This window comes from Lampris incognitus, chromosome 5, assembly GCF_029633865.1.
Source record: "Lampris incognitus isolate fLamInc1 chromosome 5, fLamInc1.hap2, whole genome shotgun sequence".
NCBI lineage: Eukaryota > Metazoa > Chordata > Actinopteri > Lampriformes > Lampridae > Lampris > Lampris incognitus.
Genome location: NC_079215.1, coordinates 16,520,747 through 16,537,543, shown reverse-complemented (window position 1 = coordinate 16,537,543; position 16,797 = coordinate 16,520,747). Strand labels below are relative to the sequence as shown.

The following is a 16,797-nucleotide window of genomic DNA, read 5'->3' as shown; positions in this document are numbered from 1 at the left end:
CTTACCTTAACTATAACCAAAGTGAACTAGCACTTGGATTGCTGCAAGTACTTCAGCTAGTTGATGTAAGTGTAAACGTAATTCTAAAAGGAGGTTGAAAAACCCTACGTGACAGCAAACACAGTGAGAAGGCTGATTTGAATGTCTGTAGATTTATTGTGGAAAAATGTACAAATTCATGAGGTCCCTGACCCCAAATAGTCCACGTGAGCATGCTCTGCCTCAAAAAAAAAAAAAAACTTTTAGGGTATTATAACCTATCCTATTTAATAGGGAAAGCTCATTCTTAATCAGTATGTTGTCCACTGGACAAAAATGTGATAAAAAATAGAAAACACATCAAAAAGCAACTTAACTATTTAAGTCCAACTTAAAAAAGGCAGTGATAAAAATGGACATATAAATAGTACTCTTGAGTTCATTGGCAGACAATGACTGGCATTACGGGAGACCCGCTTCCAGGATGCTTCCCAGCAGTGTCCGGTCCTTCAGAGCCTTCTCCACGTCCCTCTCCTCGATCTTCAGAAACACCTGAGGACACAGGTTAAGGTTCAATGTTAGGCAGGATATCTCACTGTTTATTATCACCTACCTCCGTTTAAAATTGATATCACAGTAAACTGTGGAGTGTATGCCAATATTTACTGAGACTTGGAAATTGCTGTAATTTAAGAGCCAAAAAGGTTACTGGGCAAAAAGAGAAAAATAAAATATGAGGACTACTAATAACTGAAGTAACAATGATGAAAAGGGGGGGGGGGAATCATCTTCGAAAGAAACTGCTGACAGAACAACCAAGTATTAACATCGCAGGTACAGGCCCCTGGGCTTAAATAACCTCTGTGCAGTCTGAACAAATACTTAATTTAGGCTCGCCCCTAAATATGAACAAAATATAAACCTGAAATCCTCTGAAACTAAAATGAACATGCATTAAAAAACAATCATCAACACACTCAGTTTGGCCTCTTAGGTTCAAGTTTAAGTTACCAGTTCAATGTCACACCACACGGGTTACTTAATAGACTCCTATCAAAAGCATTGTACTACCATACCATGAGTGTATATTACACGTGGGAAATGACCCACCAACCCTGACAGTGTTGTTAACCACTGAGCTCCCTCCTGATAATCTACAGCCCCACACTCCTTACCATTCACCGCAATACAATGCTGCGTATCTAAAAAATGTACATCATATTAGTGATTCTTTCTTTTGTTTTGTTCCCCCCCCTTTTCTCCCCAATTGTATCCGGCCAATTACCCCACTCTTCCGAGCTGTCCCGGTCGCTGCTTCACCCCCTCTGCCGATCCGGGGAGGGCTGCAGACTACCACGTCTCCTCCGATACATGTGGAGTCGCCAGCCGCTTCTTTTCACCTGACAGTGAGGAGATTCACCAGGGGGATGTAGCGCGTAGGAAGATCATGCTATTTCCCCCAGTTGCCCCTCCCCCCGAACAGGCGCCCTGACCGACCAGAGGAGGCACTAGTGCAGCGACCAGGACACATACCCACATCCGGCTTCCCACCCGCAGACACGACCAATTGTGTCTGTAGGGACGCCCGACCAAGCCGGAGGTAACACGGGGATTTGATCTGGCGATCCCCGTGTTGATAGGCAATGGAATAGACCGCCACGCCAACCGGACACCCCTTATATTAGCAATTATTTTTATCAAGTAGAAACTCTTTTGGTTTCATCTTAAATGTATTTACATGACTGTAGTTAAGTACTTGGTTCATTCTACCACTGTCTTTTCGTGCAGTTTTGCTCCGTTATCCAGTCATACTTAGAGGTGCTGTTCTGACATGCAGTGTGATTCTCACTTGAACGATTCTGCATCAGTGCGCAAAACTTTGACTTCTTTAAGCCTTATTGTGTTTTTGACATCTTGATTGACTCTCAAGACTTCTAATTAAAAAGGAAATTCCCTCAACACGTTATAAATAAATAAGTTGTCCAACATATGATAGTGGTTTAGTTTTCAGGCTTAACAATAAACAAATTGGAGATGTAAATCGATGCCGCTGATATCAAGTACAGTCCAATTCAGCCTCCAGTTAGCGGAGATGGTCAAACTCCTTTGTCCTTTGCTTGGAAAATTATTTGCATGTGCACATTATGGATTTTTAAAAAGTAGCTCCAATTCAACTGGACTTGGTATATATCCGTGAAGACGTTTCGCCTCTCATCCAAGAGGCTTCCTCAGTTCGTGCCTTTCTGACTAGACCGAGCTAGTCTCAAATTAGGGTACTTCAGCAAATTTACCTTATAGTGAATTTCATTGGTGGACAGATGTATTGAGGTTTTTTGAGTCTATTCGTTTATTTTCATTGGCGTTCTGATCTGTGTGCATCCCCCGATTTCGGTACAGCTGCTGCAACAAATTCCTTTTTATTTGATGTTGTGTATTGTTTGTCCAGATGCTCATGTTAATTTTCTAACTAAGAAAGCCATGTCAGTGACACACGTTATTACAGGCTTGATGTACTCGATTCTTCCTGCTATCGGGCTGGTTTTACAACACACAGAATTGACGCGGAGCACACAACAAAAAACCAAAAACCAAAAACACCAATTTAAGCTGTTGCTACTGCCTCTTCTGAGTTCAGGTTGGGTGAAAAAAATACTTAAGCAACAATTATTTCTATAATGTATGATGCATCTAGTGTATCCTCAATGACTTCATGAGGCGAATGGCACGGCCAAGATCAAATACAGGCTGGATGAGGACTATGCAACAATTATAGTAAAAACATCACGTATGAAATAATCAAGATGCACCGAGAATTTATTTTTCATCGAATTGCTGCACCCTGAAAAAAAAAAATCGAATTAAAACGCGAGGGACCTACAGAAGACCCTTTACTGTTACTAACCAGGTAGTGTTGCAGAACTGCGAAACTAATTTTAGCAAACTTGGATAATGGATGGATGTTTAGAATAGTAATGTATAATTCCACTTTTATACTTTTGAATCCAAACATTTTAGGGCATTTTGGTCTTTCCTGGTAAAGATGGACAGGAAATAGGTAGAGGGTAGAATGACACATAGTCCTACTCTGAATTTATTACAAAGTGGCTGCAATCAAGCCCAAGCAGCCCAAGTATGGTTTATCTGGAAGAACCAACAAAAATAGAAATCTAGTAAAGAAAAAAGAAATGTTTAGCTTACTCTCCTGTTGGTCCTATAAGAAGAGCTGGATAACACCACACAGCTAAAGACCCGCCAGAACATCGGAGAAGGTTGAATCAGTTCATCTGCATGTTTATTGACAGATACGTTTCATCACTCAACTAAGTGACATCTTCATTCTAAACTGACTGCGGGTATCCCCACACCTTACAAACAATACAGTACAATACAGTGCCTAATGACTTAAACCAATGACCAGTTTCATATGCAAATATGGGTGTGACCATTGATCATGTTTACTATTCAAAGAGAGATTACGGGTTGTTGCAATCACAGCATTGTAAGATGGCAACAGATGCATAACGACCGAAACCAACAACCAGTTTCATGATCAAATATGGGTGTGCCCATTAACTAGAGTTTCGATGGCCATGTGTACTATTCACAGAAGGTTGGGGAATAGTTGCAAGCACAACATTGTGAGATGGCGACAGATGTACTCTTATCCCCCCCCTAGGTTCAGGGACGGTTGTTCCCTCTTAACATAAATGGCCTATTTGACTCCCCATTCAAATCCTCCCGATCAAGGATGTGCAAATCCTCATCCCAGAAAGAGTGGCCACTGGTCTGTAGATGGGTGTAGACTGCGGAGTCCTGGCCTGATGTTTTAGCTCTTCTGTGTTGTGCCATTCTTTCGGCCAGCGTCTGTTTAATTTCCCCAATGTACAAGTCACAGCAAGCCCCGATCCTGGCACTTAACAGCGTACACTATATTGCGGTTTGTGTCAGTGGACCCGATCCTCGGGGTGGACCAACTTCTGGCGCAACATGTTTTGGGGTTTGATAGCAACTGGGATGCCATGTTTTGAAAATATGCATCTCAGCTTTTCCGCCACATATGGAATCACCACTGGTTTACGCTTAGGCAGCTGTTGTCTCTCTTCGATTGGTTGGTGCACTGTGTGTGCGTCTTCCTGGCTTTAACAAACGCCAAGTTAGGATAACCCCACATAACCAGGGCTTGTTTAAAGTTGTATTTCTCCCCTTCCCTGGCTGCTGTGTTGGTGGGAACGCTGTTAGCTCGGTGGTACAGTGTCCTGAATACTCCTATCCTTAACATCCTGATGACATCTTAATTTTAACCCAGGTGTCGTCCACCAACCCAGGTGTCATCTGTCACCATCTTACAATGCTATTTTTGCAACTATTCCCCAACCCTCTGTAAACAGTATACATGGCCATCGAAACTCTAGTTAATGGGCACACTCATATTTGATCACGAAACTGGTTTCGGTTGTTATACATCTGTCACCATCTTACAATGCTGTGATTGCAACAATCCCTAATGTTCTGTGAATAGTACACATGATCAATGGTCACACCCATAGTATTTGCATATGAAACTGGTCGTTGGTTTCGGTCGTTAGGCACTGTTTTGTTTATAAGGGGTGGGGATACCTGCAGTTAGTTTAGACCTGATACATTCTTCCTCTTTGGTTGAAGGGTTGCTAATCAGTGAAATCACCTGGTGTGGAGTTGGGCTGGAATGAAAACCTGCATACACATGGCTCTCCATGGCACATGGTTAGTGAAGATGTCACTTAGTGGAGTGATGAAACATATCTGTCAATACACGTTGTATCCAGATGAACTGATTCAACCTTCTTTGATTTTCTTACCTGGATTATTGAGCATGCATCAAGACACCGCCAGAACATGTGTTGTAATTTGTACCTTGGTAAAGCGGGCATCTTTGGACTTCTTCAGAGCAAATATTCCCCGGCTCTCCAGAAGCACACAAAGGGAAAGGCATTCTCCCTGGGCCACACCGCCCACCTGCCTCTTAGCACAAAGACGGCTGTACACCTCATGAAGCTGAGAGACAGAAAGACAACTTTTAACCATGCCCATATCTGTATAAGTGAATGGAGCACATAACGAAGTATTTGTGTGTGTGTGTGTGTGTGTGTGTGTGTGTGTGTGTGTATATATATATTCCCTTGCATCCATAAATTGACCAGTATATACTTCTATGTGTGTGTGTTGCTCTCACCTTGCCCAAGACGACCTCCTTACACTTGCTGTTGCGTGTGAGCAGCAGCAGGCAGCAGACAAGGAGTTTCTGTTGCAGGGGAAAGCTCTCCCCCTCGCCACCTCCCGTCGATGCCATGCGGTCCCCGTACACCTCCGACAACACACGCGCGACCTGGGGCACGCTCACCCGTGACACTGGACACACCAAATCACATGGAAAATAAAGATGCTACAGTTAGCAGTTGTTAAGTCAACAAAAGGCTCCATCCTTTTTCTGCAAATCAAATAACTGTCATCAAGATTATTAGTGGCATTTAGTTTGAGACACGGATGTAAGTCCAGGCACAATGGTAAATACAGTCACAATTTCAATCCGGAGTATCTCCAAAAGTTAGCCTCGGCACCACACTTAAAAAATAAGTAAATAAACGAATAAATAAAACCATTTAAGAGCAGCTAAACCCTAGACCATTTCAGTGAGATAGCTAAAAAACATTTGAAATGTTGAGAACATGTCAGGCTGGACTTGGGACTCTTAAATTAACAAAGCAGGATTAACACTGGTGCAGAGTCCATTGGCTGTAGTTGTTCTTTAAATAATGCTAGCATTGGGCAATGTGGAGCACCTCACAGTTCATGTAAGTGGCTAGGATGGGGCACACTGAAATATTGAATGAGATGTCTAAAAAAGACAAACCAAAACATGGCACGAGGGGAACACACCTTTGGCTTCTGCTGACTGGTTAACTGCATTCTTTCTCTCGCCAGACTCCACCATCTCCACCGCTCTCCTGAAAATGGAATAAAAATGTGTATACAATGCACAGTCATATCAATATGTTCCTACATAGTATAGGACCAAAACACTAGTTTGTACACCAAACCCAATATCAACAGGTACCCAATTAAACTGAAAGGGTTAAAGGTTTAATATCTTACCTGCAGATATCCAGAGCTTTCCTGGCATCTCCGGACACCGCAGACACTTTTCTGGCACAGAACTGAATGGCCGCAGCGTCTAGGATGCCCTCCGCCGTCACCTAGGAGGACAATAATATATATCAGTTTTCAGGCTAATTTTAGATAAAAGTACCCACTCTCAACTAGGATTGGGGGGAAAAAAGTTTTCAATTAAACAACTATCTAACATTTACATACATTTACCTTTCTATGTGACAGTAAAGAAAAAAAATGCATGTATACAGAAACAATGCTGAGTTATTTTGTCCTCTTACATGTGTGAGTCTGTCCTTTACGATGGCTGTGAGCTCCTCCCTGCTGTATGGAGGGAAGTTCAAAAGCTGCGGCCGACAGCGAGGCAGCGCTTGTAAGCGGGGCAGGATACGATCAGTCAGGTCCAGAGCGTTGGCGATGCCTGCAAAGAGAGAACAGGCTGACTAAAAAATGTCAAGACACGACACACATGTTGAAATAACATTCAACAGTATGGCTGGCACAACCCTGTCATGTGCACTACACACACTTCTACAGATAACTTCAGACATGCTACCTGATATGCTACCCATCCTATATAATTGGATGGGTTAAATGCAGAGAACAAATGTCATTGTAAGACTACAATTTGGTGTAACAATACAATGACAAAATAAAGTGGCTTTCTTTCTTTCTAGTTTGACCTCGACAGGTCAAGTTAATTTTATTTGTATAGCCCAATATCACAAATTACAAATTTGCCCCAAGGGACTTTACAGCGACACAACATCCAGTGTAATATTTTCTTTATACTCCCCTGATATAAATCAATCTTAATGTCAACATCCATGTAGTGCTGTGCAATATGGAAAACATCACGATAGTCAAAGGGAACTTTGCACAATATCCATATATATATATATATATATATATATATATATATATATATATATATATATATATATATATATATATATATATATATATATATATATATGTGATTGACAGCCGATGATTGCTTATGGTATGAAACAGGCTTGTACTGTCTCATAAAGAATTTACTTGACTCACTGGATTATATATATACACTACCGTTCAAAAGTTTGGGATCACCCAAACAATTTTGTGTTTTCCATGAAAAGTCACACTTATTCACCACCATATGTTGTGAAATGAATAGAAAATAGAGTCAAGACATTGACAAGGTTAGAAATAATGATTTGTATTTGAAATAAGATTTTTTTTACATCAAACTTTGCTTTCGTCAAAGAATCCTCCATTTGCAGCAATTACAGCATTGCAGACCTTTGGCATTCTAGCTGTTAATTTGTTGAGGTAATCTGGAGAAATTGCACCCCACGCTTCCAGAAGCAGCTCCCACAAGTTGGATTGGTTGGATGCGCACTTCTTTGAGCAGATTGAGTTTCTGGAGCATCACATTTGTGGGGTCAATTAAACGCTCAAAATGGCCAGAAAAAGAGAACTTTCATCTGAAACTCGACAGTCTATTCTTGTTCTTAGAAATGAAGGCTATTCCATGCGAGAAATTGCTAAGAAATTGAAGATTTCCTACACCGGTGTGTACTACTCCCTTCAGAGGACAGCACAAACAGGCTCTAACCAGAGTAGAAAAAGAAGTGGGAGGCCGCGTTGCACAACTGAGCAAGAAGATAAGTACATTAGAGTCTCTAGTTTGAGAAACAGACGCCTCACAGGTCCCCAACTGGCATCTTCATTAAATAGTACCTGTTAGAGCCTGTTTGTGCTGTCCTCTGAAGGGAGTAGTACACACCGGTGTAGGAAATCTTCAATTTCTTAGCAATTTCTCGCATGGAATAGCCTTCATTTCTAAGAATAAGAATAGACTGTCGAGTTTCAGATGAAAGTTCTCTTTTTCTGGCCATTTTGAGCGTTTAATTGACCCCACAAATGTGATGCTCCAGAAACTCAATCTGCTCAAAGAAGTGCCCATCCAACCAATCCAACTTGTGGGAGCTGCTTCTGGAAGCGTGGGGTGCAATTTCTCCAGATTACCTCAACAAATTAACAGCTAGAATGCCAAAGGTCTGCAATGCTGTAATTGCTGCAAATGGAGGATTCTTTGACGAAAGCAAAGTTTGATGTAAAAAAAATCTTATTTCAAATACAAATCATTATTTCTAACCTTGTCAATGTCTTGACTCTATTTTCTATTCATTTCACAACATATGGTGGTGAATAAGTGTGACTTTTCATGGAAAACACGAAATTGTTTGGGTGATCCCAAACTTTTGAACGGTAGTGTATGCTTACACATTTAAAAAAAAAAAAAACACGTTAAAAGAATCCAGCCAAGGTTAACTACATTGAACTGTTAGATAATGTAAAGCATAACTTCAATCCAAAATTAGGTTTAAAAAAAAGTACTCTCTATAATATTTCAGACCTCATTTTGTGAGAAATTTTAGGTCATAGAGTCCGTTTCTTAAATTTAGATGAAAATATTTATATCACAACAAAGTATCACTGAAAGACAAATAATTTTTAATTATTGCCCAGTCCTCTGTGCCGCCCTAGGCACGGTGGCGCAGTGGTTAGTGCGGTCACAGCAAAAAGTTTCTGGGTTCGAGCCCCGGGTTAGTCCAACCTTGGGGGTCGTCCTCTGTGTGGAGTTGCATGTTCTCCATGTGTCTGCGTGGGTTTCCTCTGGGTGCCTCGGTTTCCTCCCACAGTCCAAAGACATGTAGGTCAGGTGAATCGGCCATACTAAAGTGTCCCTTGGTATGAATGTGTGTTTGTGTCGGCCCTGTGCAATGGCCTGGTGGCCTGCCCAGGGTGTCTCCCCGCCTGCTGCCCAATGAGTGCTGGGATAGGCTCCAGCATCCCTGCGACTCTGACAGCAGGATAAGCGGGTCGGATAATGGATGGATGATGGATGCCCAGCCCTAGCTCTAAATAGAGGAGTGTTTTCTAAAGCAAATTGAGAACATTTTACCAAAGTATTTGATAAAAATGTGCTTAGTTATACTGCCCAGTCCATTGGTTTTTGTTGTATGCTGTACAAATTCATTTTTACTCACATACAACTGTTTACAACCATTTTCCACCCTGTTTTCAACTGTTCTTTTGTTATTGTTCTCTGCTTTGTCGAACGACCAGTTTCATGGGCAAATATGGGTGTGACCATTAACTGGAATTTCAATAGCCATGTGTACTATTCACAGAGGACTGGGGAATGTTTGCAATCACAAAATTGTAAGAAGGTGCAGATGTACTCTTAGCACCCCCCCTCTCGGTTCAGGGATGGTCATTCCCTCTTAACATAGATGGCCTCTTTGACTCCTCATTCAAACCAGCGTTCCTCCCTATCAAGGATGTCCACATCCTCATCCCTGAAAGAGTGGCCACTGGCCTGTAGATGGGTGTAGACTGTGGGGTCCTGGCCTGACGCGTTAGCTGTCCTCTGTTGGCCAAGAGAATGGCACAACAGAGGAGCGCTAACAACAAACAAAATGTGTAGAAACACCTGGGTAAGGGAGACGTACCAATGAGACAGAGGCGAGACTTTTGCAGATAAGGCCACTCGAAGATGGTATAAAGAACATCCTGGGCCTTACTGTCCAACTGGTCCATCTCATCGAGGACAAGGAGCCTGGGGATGATATGGAGAGAAGAGTTTGAGAGAAAGATTTCAAAAGGAGAAGCAGTTTGGTATTAAGAGAGAATCACAATTGTCTTTATTGGCCAAGTATGTTGGCACGTCCAAGGAATTTGACTCCGGTTTAGTGGCTGTTAATGTACTTATACAGCATAACAACACAGCAATCTTCAGGAATATACATATACAAGGAAACTTTCTGTGAATTGTAAACAGGATACAAATAGTGCAAAGAAGTGAAGAGTGCAAGAAGTGCTACGATAAATATTAAAAGGTGTATAAAAAAGAAGAAGCACAGAGCAACACGCCGTCTCAAAGTCAAAATACTACAATTAAAATAAATAAAGATAACGGATATCCGGCTCCTACACCTTCACCTTACTATTTTAAACATATAATGGTGAAAAGAACTCCTTCCAAATCCACACAAATTCCATTTCCAATTTTGTCATTTCTATCTAGGACAGTCTAAGAATCTACTAGATGCATCTACAAAAGAAAAAAGAAAAAAGTTTGCATGTAAGCAGAGCGCACAATCGATCTTCCCTCGGCTTGTTCTGTATTTCAGGCATCAACCCAGAGGCTTTTATAGTTTCCATCGGTACCCTGTGAGGGCACAGCACCCATGGTGTCCATTGCTAACCCAAGCCATGCTGTGATTGCAACCATTCCCCAACCCTGTTAATAGTGCTCATTGAAAACTTTTCAACTGAAACTCCAGTTAATGGGTTGATCATGAAACTGGTTTCGGTCATTACACATCTGTCGCCATGTTACAATGCTGCGATTGCAACAATCCCTAATCATCAGTGAATAGTACTCATGATCAATGGTCACACCCATATTTGCATATGAAACTGGTCGTTGGTTTCGGTTGTTAGGCACTGTAGTTTATAAGGGTGGGAATACCTGCAGTCAGTTTAGACTGAAGACGTCACTCAGTTGAGTAATGAAATGTTTCTGTCAATAAACGTATCCAGATGAACTGATTCAACCTTCTTTGATTGATATGAAAGATAACACTGATGAAACCAGCCTGAACTCTGTCATTTTAATCTTCAGGCCCCATATGAGAAGGCAAAGTCTATTTCTCTCCTCAGCCTGACCTCTGGAATAATGAGTCAGGGTCTGCTCTGAGGTTCTCGGGCTGAATGTTGATGAATATGAGGTACTCACACATTTGGTCCCGGGCTGGTCAGGAGCTTCTGAAGCTTGATGTCAGTGTGGCTGCCGGAGGCTCCAAGTCTGTCTGCAAGCACGGGGAATATAGCATGGGAGCTCCGCAGGGACATACAATTTACCACCACAATCTTGATTGCCTTAAGGTCATCCTGAAAGGACAAGAAGTGGTACGGAAAGAATACAAACATTATCATACGTTATCAATTGTGCATTACCGTGGCAGAAACACAAAACTTCAATTCATTTTTTGTCGAGCGTCGTGTATGTTTCTGATACACTAGAAATTCTTGGCAGGATGCTCAAAATAAAGACAGGACAAAGACACTACTTTCTTGAAATCAGTTTTCTCAAAGCGTGTGCCATGTTTAAGTCACACAGTGAGCCATACACTACAAAAATTTCATGGTACATACATAAAAGCCGATTTGATAAATGAAACAGTTCCTCGTGCCGACTGGTTCTGAGCCCAAGAAAAGACTCCCGCTGAAATTCTAGGTGACGGCTCGGATTCAAGCAAGCACCAGTAACAGATGTAGATCTTAGTCAGTATCTAAACCTAACTGAGGGTCTACTCACCTTCATCTCCTGTAAGACACAGTTAATGCAGGCCGTCTTGCCTGTGCCCGGGGCGCCAGAGACATAGAGGCTCCCTGGGTTGCCTTGCAACACCTTCTCCAGAAAGCTGCGAATGGACGCTCGCTCTGCCTCTCTGGACAGCAGGCGCTCGGGGTCGGCCGTGTGGAGGGCCTGCTTCACAGTCTGATACTGCGACACTGTAGGACACAGGAGGTTAGCAGTCGGATGATGTTTGGTCTTTGCATTGAAACTCATTCTTTTGTTGAAATCCTGACTCTCTTTGAATGTGTGTGTGAGGGTATTTTCCTAAAGGCACGTAAATATGAACATAATTTGATATGAAAGTGTTTATAGTAGAAATTTAAGGGCAAGTCAGTTAAAAATGAATTATGTCAGATTTTGCACACCTTGCATAATTAAGTGTTATGAGGTGATTGGTTGTAAGTACAAGCAAGGCAGGGTTACAATGAAAATCTGATAAGGGGCCCTTGAGGACTGGGTTGGGAAACACTGCCTTAAAGTATGGCCAGATATCAGCATTTTATGACGGTATGTGACAGCATCTTGACGAACAGATAAACAAATTAAAAGCAGAAATGCTAAAAAGACTTACTCTCTGCAAAAAGACGCATGACTGGCGGCTTCCTCTCCTGGGGGGCAGGGCTTTTGTGTGGAGTTTCGTGCTGCCTTGGGGAAGTATGGAGGCTCTGCTTGGGGGAGGGCAATTTGCGGGGCAGTCTTGGCGAGTTCTCCAAATTTTCATTAAAGCCGAACTTTTGCGGCGAGGTCATTGTAGGTCTACTTCGCTTCGGTGGCGAGCCCAGGAGGTTGACGTTGAGGTTGCAACCATTGTCGTCTGTTTACAAAAAAAAAGAAGTACAGAATGATAAAGTCTGTTGGTATCAAGTACAGTAAATGTACAGGACATCATTCTCATGAGGCAATTTTAAGATAGACAGATCAATATAGATTTTGAGTGTTGCAGTACATACTGAAGTTCTAGATACAACTTGATGAGTTTCTCTATTTTACTGGTCACTTTGAGATACCAAATATTTCATGTATTGTTTTGTAAAGCAGATTCGTCTTTCCCACAATTCAGAAAAAATTCTTTTGTTGTCCACTGACTATAAATAATTCCACATTTGATATTACTGGCTGTGGAGTTTTATAAAACATTTTTTTTTAGAAATTCATAGAGACTTAGTTCTCCTTTATTTATAATGTTGCATTATGGACAATGGCTCTTTATGGATACAGAACACCAAGCCCTATTCCCTGTTTGTGTAATCAACGTCAAGCTGGAAATAGAGCTGGGCGATACTGACAAAAATCAAATATCACAATATTTCTGACTGAATTCCTCCAGATCAATAATGTGACATTATTTTGGGGATGACTATTGGTGCTTTCATAAGAAATTACATTCAACAAAATGTTGAGAAATTATCATTAGCAATGTGGATATGATGCCCAAGCAGGTAGAGGCAATTATTGTTCATTTCAGTCTGCTAAAGCTGTGTAGTAAGTTCAGAAAATTGTATCATTTTACTGTAAAGCAGCATAGCATTCAAGGCCAGAGAATGACAAAATTTAAGTTATATCATATCATAATAACCAACATTTCAGATGATATCTAGTCTCATATAACAATTGATATTATCTTAAAAGACTGTCAGTAAAATCCTGTGGTCTGTAATGAAGCCCATTACCTGTGCGCTTTCGTGGACTGAGTGGCAGCCTGGGTGAGGGGTTTATGGAGTTAGGGGTGGGCTTGGTAGCTTGGCATCTGGGAGAGAGGGGTTCTATCCCCATCATAACCGGGACCATGACCTGACATCTGGGTTTCACTGGACATGCAGCCAGAGGTTCCTCCTGCCTGGCGTTGCTCTTGGGCTGGGATGTCTTCCTGCTGGATTTGCGTTTGGGGAATGGCAGGGTGGGCTGGGCCTGGACCTGGGAGCGTGTGCAGGGCATCTTTCCGACTAACCTGAGCCGTACGAGGGGAATATAATCTGATTAACAGCCAGAAGATCCACTCTATGAAAACAATAGGAGGGCCGATGTAAGCAAGGACTCGGGTGCAGCAACAAGGACTGGGGTACTGCAGTGAATGAGTTTATATGGGTCAAGTACAGGGGGAGGAAAGGGTGATAGCTTCAGTGATGTCAGTTGTATATATGCCCCATTTAAATGTTGCTTCAATGTTATCTATGTACCATGCTTTGTAAGCGTTATTTGACTGAACTGATTATATCGTTTGTTGGTTATCTCCTCGGAGAGCTACCTGACAAATCTCATGGAGTTTTTTTTTTTTTAAATTTGGTCCCTAATGCACCTTTTTTCCTCGAGTCATTTTGCTGTAGTCTTTATCTTTGTTTCTTTACCCAAATCATTGTGCAATGTCGCTATATGTCAAACAGAGCAGATGGAAAGGCAAATTTCAGGGGAATCTAATAAAGCTCTCCCGTAAGAAAATTCAAAAATTAAAGGATAGCTGGTTTATATTAAGATATTGTATTCTGTGACATAGCTATGAATGGCAACCCGCTTTACTTTTTAACTAAGGTCAGTTACAATACTGTTATATTCATTTTTTGATAGCAATTTCGAAATCATGCAGGTAAGACGTCAAGTAACTTGAACAAACAGCACATCTGTAATAATAAAAACGCTAAATAAAGCTTTACACACTGTATTAACTAAATTGGTGGCAGTCGCTCTGCATCATCACGTAGTCAGAGAGAGGAGGTGAGGTCTTGATGGCGCCAAGACAGAGATAACAGTAACTCGAATGATCATTGTTGACAAAGTGGCCCAATGAGAACCATAAACAATCCACGTTGTACATTTGTTTACCAGATATTCTCCTAAAGCAGAGCTGTAAATATGACCATCAATTAAATAGTAAGAGAAATTGCGAATGTGAAACGGATGTCATGTCAGCCAAAGTCAAGACAAGAAAAAAACAAATGACAGTAACGATCATCAAGTTACCTTGGATTACGTTGGACGAAATATTTCAGGTGATGGAAAATTAAAAAGTCGACAAACTCACCTTGTTAGATCAAGTCAAACAGGAGCTTGTGTGTCGGCAGGGCAGCGCAGTCGTCTAACTAGAAAAAGACAATCTTGCGCCAAATCTCCAAACTCCTCCTTCCGGTCAGCTGGGCTTGGACCGGCGGCGCATGATAGGCCCGCCGGGCGTCATGGAGCCTGTTCCCGCGTCCTCATTGGCTCAACGCTGATGACGGAGGCTACGTAATGCTCTACACTCCCATTGCGCACAGTGGCGGGAGTTTTCAACAATGTATTTTGGCGGAATATATTTTTCCCGCGAACTTCAAGGTATCGCTCGCTTTAAAAAAACCTTTAAGCGTCAGAACTGTTTGAACGCGTTATTCATGGGACTTGTTTGTGACAATTGACGTTTTTCAAAAGTAAAAGGTCCGTTTATTAAAAAGTAGACTTTATTTTTTTTAGAAAGATGCTCCAGAATTATTAATTCGAAATCATCTCTTTATAGACCCTTTTACAGTTACGTCATCAAAAGTATGCACGCGCATTTAGGCAACGGAAGTGAAACGCTACCCCCAAGTCTCCCATTCTTTCACGGATTCAGACGAGGTAGAGGAGATTACAAAGTTTATTCAGAAGTATAACCAGCATCAAAATGTCCGGCTGTTGTGTGTTTGGCTGTACGAATCGCTACTCTACCACCAGCGGACTGAAGTTTTACCGAATACCGACGGGATCACGGCCATTTCAGAGCCACCGGAGGCGCCTGTGGTTGCAAGCCATCAAAGGTATTGATGAAAACGGGACTGAGGACACGACCAAAAATGCGCGCGTTTGCAGTGCCCATTTTATATCAGGTAAGTTATCTATCTACTCTTTGGTTTCACTGGAATGCCTGGTTTAGATGGAGACTAATATCTAAAGTAACCGATAAGCAGAGTTAGCTGGTATTATTTGGCTAATGTGGTGTGTCTGGCTATTTACAGGTGAGGCGTCACTGGACTCACAGAATCCTGATTTTGTGCCCTCTGTGTTTAAGAACACAAAACGAAGTCGGACCCCCGAGGCAAAGGTGGAGAGGTAAGAATAATTAGGCCTAACACTTCCTAATCGTTTTAGAATTACTTTTTCCCCTCTTTCATTTCGTGCTATTCAGTGCACTTTGGAGCTTGCCCCTGCTGGCTTTGAGAAAATGGGGCTGTATTACAAACATTTACCGTCTTAAGTTTAAAGTGAAGATAAGGATGTCTAAGACAGGATTTTTCTCCAGTTGGTATTAAGCAAATCATAACTTAATATCTAATCGTAACCAAACAGTTAAGATAGGTTAGGAATTTCCTGTAATATGGCCTCTGATCAGTATTTCTGTTCATTAATTTAGCTTTTTTAATGTTAAGGTACCATAGGAAAAGGATACGAGATGAAAGGGTTTACACTCCACCAAATCAGCCTGCTCCTTCTGAAACTCCAGGACAAGTCAGCAGCATGGATCACTGTCCTGGTAAGGATATATTTTTGTTGTGCAATCAACCAATTTGCTGTGAGCTTGTGCCGGCATATCCTAACTGTTGGCTTTTCTGTTAAAGCTGAAGAGGACATCCCAGTCCCAAGGACAGAATATGATGATATGATGGTCAACCTGCAGCAGGAGTGTGAAAAACTACAGGCTGAAAATGAGAAGCTTAAAGAAGAGCTGCAAAACTCTATGTTTTCCTATGCCACTATTAAGTTCAACATGGGACAACTGATTTTTTTCACAGGACTTACCTCCATTATCTTTGACTGGCTGTGTGCAAAAATAACAGACAGTGTAGAAAGAATTAGCCAAAACCTCTCTCTACAGGATCACCTATTGGTTGTGCTAATGAAATTAAGGCTGGGCCTAACTAATACTGATTTAGCCTATAGATTTAAGGTATCAAAAATCACCGTATCAAATATTTATCGGAGCTGGATACCTGCTATGGCCATAGTCCTCAAGCCACTCATTAAATGGCCAAGTAAGGGAGTTATACTAAAGAACATGCCTAAAATCTTCAAGCGAAACTTAAAAAGATGCCGGTGCATAATAGATTGCACAGAGGTTTTCATTGGTAGACCCAGTAATCTGACTGCCAGGGCCCAGACATGGTCAAATTATAAACACGCCAACACCATTAAATATTTGATTGGTATCACTCCAGCTGGAGCAATTTCATTTCTGTCCCCTGGTTGGGGTGGGCGGGTTTCTGACAAGCAGATAAAGGAATCAGGGTTTTTGGAACTTTTGGAACATAACG

General features: G+C 41.7%; 1 protein-coding gene across 1 annotated transcript; it reads right to left on the bottom strand.

Annotated features, from left to right (window-relative positions):
* Positions 1 to 277: 277 nt before the first annotated feature.
* On the bottom strand, positions 278 to 13,485 carry cdc6 (cell division cycle 6 homolog (S. cerevisiae)). The gene is made up of 11 exons (XM_056280948.1): positions 13,213 to 13,485; positions 12,114 to 12,356; positions 11,501 to 11,697; positions 10,919 to 11,073; positions 9,630 to 9,736; positions 6,408 to 6,547; positions 6,112 to 6,212; positions 5,896 to 5,963; positions 5,192 to 5,367; positions 4,873 to 5,013; positions 278 to 531 (listed from the first exon to the last, which is right to left on the bottom strand). Exons 1-11 carry the CDS (start codon positions 13,475 to 13,477, stop codon positions 442 to 444), a joined length of 1,683 nt encoding a protein of 560 aa, XP_056136923.1. The 5' UTR covers positions 13,478 to 13,485; the 3' UTR covers positions 278 to 441.
* Between the last annotated feature and the right edge of the window lie 3,312 nt (positions 13,486 to 16,797).

Bases quoted from the DNA above. Each gene is read 5' to 3' on its own strand.
- cdc6 (XM_056280948.1), bottom strand. From the start codon at position 13,477: ATGCCCTGCACACGCTCCCAGGTCCAGGCCCAGCCCACCCTGCCATTC. The intron at 6,213-6,407 runs GTAAGAGGACAA...TTGTCCTCCTAG, and splicing joins TAAAGGACAGACTCACACAT to GTGACGGCGGAGGGCATCCT. The intron at 5,964-6,111 runs GTAAGATATTAA...TTCCATTTTCAG, and splicing joins AAAGCTCTGGATATCTGCAG to GAGAGCGGTGGAGATGGTGG.